This window comes from Primulina tabacum, chromosome 11, assembly GCF_025594145.1.
Source record: "Primulina tabacum isolate GXHZ01 chromosome 11, ASM2559414v2, whole genome shotgun sequence".
NCBI lineage: Eukaryota > Viridiplantae > Streptophyta > Magnoliopsida > Lamiales > Gesneriaceae > Primulina > Primulina tabacum.
In genome coordinates this window covers 32,534,595-32,539,425 of record NC_134560.1, presented here as the reverse complement: position 1 = coordinate 32,539,425, position 4,831 = coordinate 32,534,595, and the positions used below count along the sequence as shown (strand labels likewise).

Genomic DNA, 4,831 nt, shown 5'->3' with positions numbered 1-4,831 from the left:
ATGAGATTGGAAAGCGGTAAAGTGTGACCAGGGACCAGTCCACCCCATTAAATTATGAACGAGTTTAGATCAGGATTGGAAAGCGGTAAAGTATGACCAAAGACCAATCCACCCGTTAAATTATGAACATGGATATCATGTATGTGGCAGTGGATCTTCCCTGTCAACCCAGTACTGTGGTTTAGTTTTATCAGGCGTATTTATGTATGGGTCACTTGCTTTGAAACATGTCCTCTACGCAAAATGATGAAGTTTACGTATGTTCTAGTATGTACGATGTAAGCATGTTTAAGAAAAGTTTTATGTTGATGGCATGTCTATGTATGTATGTACGTATGTTCAATCTTATTTATGCAAGTTACAAGTTCCAGTATGTACGTTCTATTTTAAAGCTGCATGTGATCTTATTACGTAGTACTCGTTACTTCCAGTTTATACATGTTGAGTCTTTAGACTCGCTGGACTTGATCGATGCATGTGAGGATGAGTTTGATGAGACGAGAGTTGGGGACCAGTGAGCTGGCTTGGACTGAGTGGGAGGCTAAACCCGAGGACCGCCATATTTTAAGTTCTTATGAAATGTTCAAAATACTCTGATTTCACGTTTTGATTACAATGTTTAAACAAGCATTTTTCCTTAGTAACTTTAGTTATGTTCACTCTTTTGCAAATATTTTCGGTTGGACAGTTCGTTTATGATCACAGTTTGAAAGCTTATTGGTGTTCATGAAAATTTTTATTTTTCCGTAAATTTCAAGTAGTTTAAAAGTACGGTACGTTACACCCTGTATATGTGAGTGATTGTGTTTTTGTGTGAGAACTGATCTATGAATACAACACAAAAGTATTCTCATACAACAAATTATTTTAATGTTTATGAGTGCGTGTATTTTCGACCATAGCTTTTAAAAAACTTCAGTAGAATTTTAAGTAGTAGGCGTTTCACTTGTTATAAGAGCAAGGGTTGTTGTATAGGGTTTGTGCCACCGTCAGCTTCAGAAACTCAGTCGTCAAGTCTCGAGTCTGTGAGTTTACATGTTTTAAATGTTTTGAAAGTTTTATGATATCACCTGCATGCCTACATGATTTATGTTTTACAGTACATGTTTAGCTACGTATATGTTTTAAGGTTGAATGATTTAAAAGCTAGATTGGATCGCATGTTAGTTACGTTTAGAATTTGGACTGTATTTAGATAATTATGCCTCCCGGAAGAGCTCCCAGTACAGACAGGCAGGATGGAAATCCTGGAGGTGACAGAGATTTTCTACCACCACCACCAAGAGATCATGCTTCTTGAATTTTGGAGTGGATTGCACATTTGATGGAGCAGGCTAAGCAAGCTCCTAGACCGTAGGTCTACATATATGAGCAGTTCAGGAGGTTCAACCCCAAGAAATTTAGTGGCACCATCGATCCATTTGTGGCAGAGGGTTGGATACGATCGCTGGAGATGCACTTCCAGTATTTGGACATGAGGGACGCTGACAGGGTAAGATTTGCCACCTATATGTTGCGGGACGATACGTCTTTGTGGTGGAAAGGAGCCGCCCACGGGGTTATCCTAGCTACTCTCATGTGGGATCAGTTTAAAGACCTCTTCTACGGTAAGTACTTTCCTGCAGACGTCAGGGTCGTCTGACTCGAGAGTTCATGAGTCTCCGACAGGGGGACTTGTCTATTGTGAAGTTAATCCGGAAGTTCGACATGGGCTACCACTTTGTGCCCATTATAGCTAGGGATGCTGTGGAGAAGTTGAGGCACTTCATGAATGGCCTCAGACCGACCATTCACCGAGATGTCATGCTGATGAGGCCGGCGAGTTATGATGCTGCTACTGCTTGTGCCTTTCAGGCAGAGCAGACTTTGAGAGATATCGATATAGACATGCAGAGTAAGAGGCATCATGCCTAGAAGAGCTCACATCCCGACAAGAGACAGTTCACAGGGCCTCCAAGACATCAAGGGGAGCAGAAGCCCCAGGGACATTTTAGGAAGCCAGGGCAGCAAAGGCCCCCTTAGAATCCAGGTGCTCCGAGACAGGAGGAGAGACAACCTTGGAATCAGTTCAACCGTTTCCATTACAGTAAATGCATGTGGGGGAAGTTTAAGTGCTTTATTCGAAAGGATGAGGGTCACAAAGCCGCAGACTACCCGAGGAACAAGGGCCCTACTGCTGGCAGAGCCTATGTCATGCATGCCGAAGATACGAAGGCAGAGCCAGACTCAACACTGATCACTGGTAACATTCTTGTTTAAAAACCTTTATATTGCTTTGATTGCATAAAATGCTAATTCGGTTGATGGAATCACTCTTGGGATCGAAAACTTAGAAAAATAGGTAGCATGTTCTAATTAGATAATTTTAAGAATTTTGAGGGATTAAACTTCAAGTAGCTGAACATTCAGGGTCGAAACCGAGATTTTTTGAAAGTTGTAGGGTCTGTTTGGCGAGAAAACCGAAATTTTCAGGGACTCAAGTCCTAATTGCAAAATTTTGGTTGGGAAATGCATGTAAATTCGAGAAATTCTAGAGATTTAATTGGAGAATTACGAGTTGTATTGTTAGAATCTCTTGAATTTTTTAAGATTGATCAGATTGATGGTATATTTTGTCGTAGGAAGAATATTTATTTCAGGTGTATCTACCTATGCACTGCTAGATTCAGGAGCTACACATCCATTTATATCTGAGACTTTTGTCAAGCGACTAAGAATTGTACCAGAGGCCATGGATTTGGACTTCAAAGTTTCGATTCTTTCCGGAGATCAGATGTTTACTTCGACGATTGTGAAGAATGTGGAGCTTCAATTGCAGAAGAATGTTGTTCAAACAGATCTGATCGTGCTACTGATGCCTGAATTTGACATCATTCTGAGCATGGACTGGCTTTTGTCGAATGGAGCTTCGATAGATATCCGGCAGAGGCCAGTTTATATGCGACCGCCCAACGGGAAATTTTTTGTTTTCGAGGCAGCAAGGAACAAACAAATGCCACACATAATTTCTTGTATTTGTGTGAGGAAACTTATGAAGAGAGGCTGTCAAGCACTCCTGGCGAGTATCGTGTCAGTGTCTGAGCCAGTCAGTCTGAGACTGGAGGATGTCGAGATCGCCAGAGATTTTCCCAGTGTCTTTCCTGAGGACGTTTCTGGCATTCCACCAAAAAGAGATGTGGACTTTTCTATTGAGCTGATGCTGGGTACAGTACCAATTTCCAAGGCACCATATCGTCTAGCACCTGCAGAGATGAAAGAGTTGAAGGATCAGATTCAGGATTTGCTGGACAAGGGTTTTATTCGCCTGAGTTTTTCTCCGTGAGGCGCGCCGGTACTGTTTGTGAAGAAGAAATACGGCATGCGACTCTGCATCGATTGTAGATAACTAAACAGAGTCACTGTCAAGAACAAGTATCATCTACCAAGGATCGAAGACCTATTTGATCAGCTTCAGGGAGCGTCAGTGTTTTCGAAAATAGATCTTTGATCATGATATCACCAGCTGAAGGTGAGAGAGTCTGATGTGCACAAGATGGCTTTAAGGACGCGTTATGGACACTATGAGTTTATGTTTATGCCCTTCAAACTAACTAACGCGCCAGCGATCTTCATGGATCTCATGAATCACATATTTCAGCCATATTTGGATCAGTTCGTCATAGTCTGCATCATAAATGACATTCTGATCTATTCGAAGAGTAGAGAGGAGCACAGTCAACACTTGAGGACTGCGCTACAGACTTTAAAGGACAGAAAATTGTATGACAAGTTCAGCAAGTGTGAGTTCTGGCAGGAAAGAATGGCATTCGTTGGCCACATTATTTCCAGAGATGGAGTCGAGGTGGATCTCAGCAAGGTTGAGGCAGTCAAAGATTGGCCAGTGCATAAGAGTGTGATCGAGATCCGCAGTTTCTTGGGATTAGATGGGTACTACAGGAAGTTTATTCAGGGCTTTTCTTCTATTGCGGTACCCATGACCACCTTGACGGAGAAGAATGCCAAATTAATTTGGAGATCAGAGTGCCAGGAAAGTTTTGAAAAGCTGGATGCAAACATTGACTTCACCATCAGTTCTAGATGTGCCATCAGGAAAAAGGGAGTATGTACTATATACAGATGCTTCGAAGCTAGGGTTGGGCGTAGTTCTGATGTAGCATGACAGAATGATAGCCAATGCGTACAAACCGCTGAAGGTTCATGAGAAGAATTATCCGACTCATGACCTCGAGCTAGCAGCAGAAGTATTTGCCCTGAAGATTTGGAGACACTATCTGTATGGGAGTAGTGCAAGTTTTTCACATATCACAAGAGTTTGAAATACTTCTTCACACAGAAAGAGTTGAATATTAGACTAGAGGAGATGGTTAGAGCTGGTAAAGGACTACGACTGCGACATTAGCTACCATCAGGGTAAGGCCAAGTAGTAGATGATGCACTGAGTAGGAAGACTGTAGTGATTGCTCAATTTTCAGCTCAGAGACCCTTGCAGGCAGAGATTCAGAGATTTGAGCTTGCAGTTTATGCTAGGGACAATGCTCTTAATCTTTCTACCCTGACATTACAGTCGACGCTGAGAGAGCGGATTCGAGCATGGCAGTCATCTGATGAGCAGTTACAGAAGTAGAGACAGAGGAATGAGACAAATTCACATTTGTCTTGTCATGCTTCTCACGTTTCTTGACTTATATTGAAGGGGCTGCCAAGACTCGAGGTTTATGAGTGATCTGATAGTAGATATGTAGGAGTGTACGTGCTGCTTTTGAGATCGATGCAAGTATAAGGGAGAACCGATCGGATTTTCGAGTTTTGGGATATATGTTGGGTCGATCGG

At 42.2% G+C, this 4,831-nt stretch overlaps 1 protein-coding gene across 1 annotated transcript; it reads left to right on the top strand.

The window, feature by feature from the left end:
• Positions 1-1,653: 1,653 nt before the first annotated feature.
• LOC142519753 (uncharacterized) lies at positions 1,654-4,624 on the top strand. The gene is made up of 4 exons (XM_075622783.1): positions 1,654-1,894; positions 2,622-3,208; positions 3,698-4,099; positions 4,490-4,624. Exons 1-4 carry the CDS (start codon positions 1,654-1,656, stop codon positions 4,622-4,624), a joined length of 1,365 nt encoding a protein of 454 aa, XP_075478898.1.
• Positions 4,625-4,831: the final 207 nt, after the last annotated feature.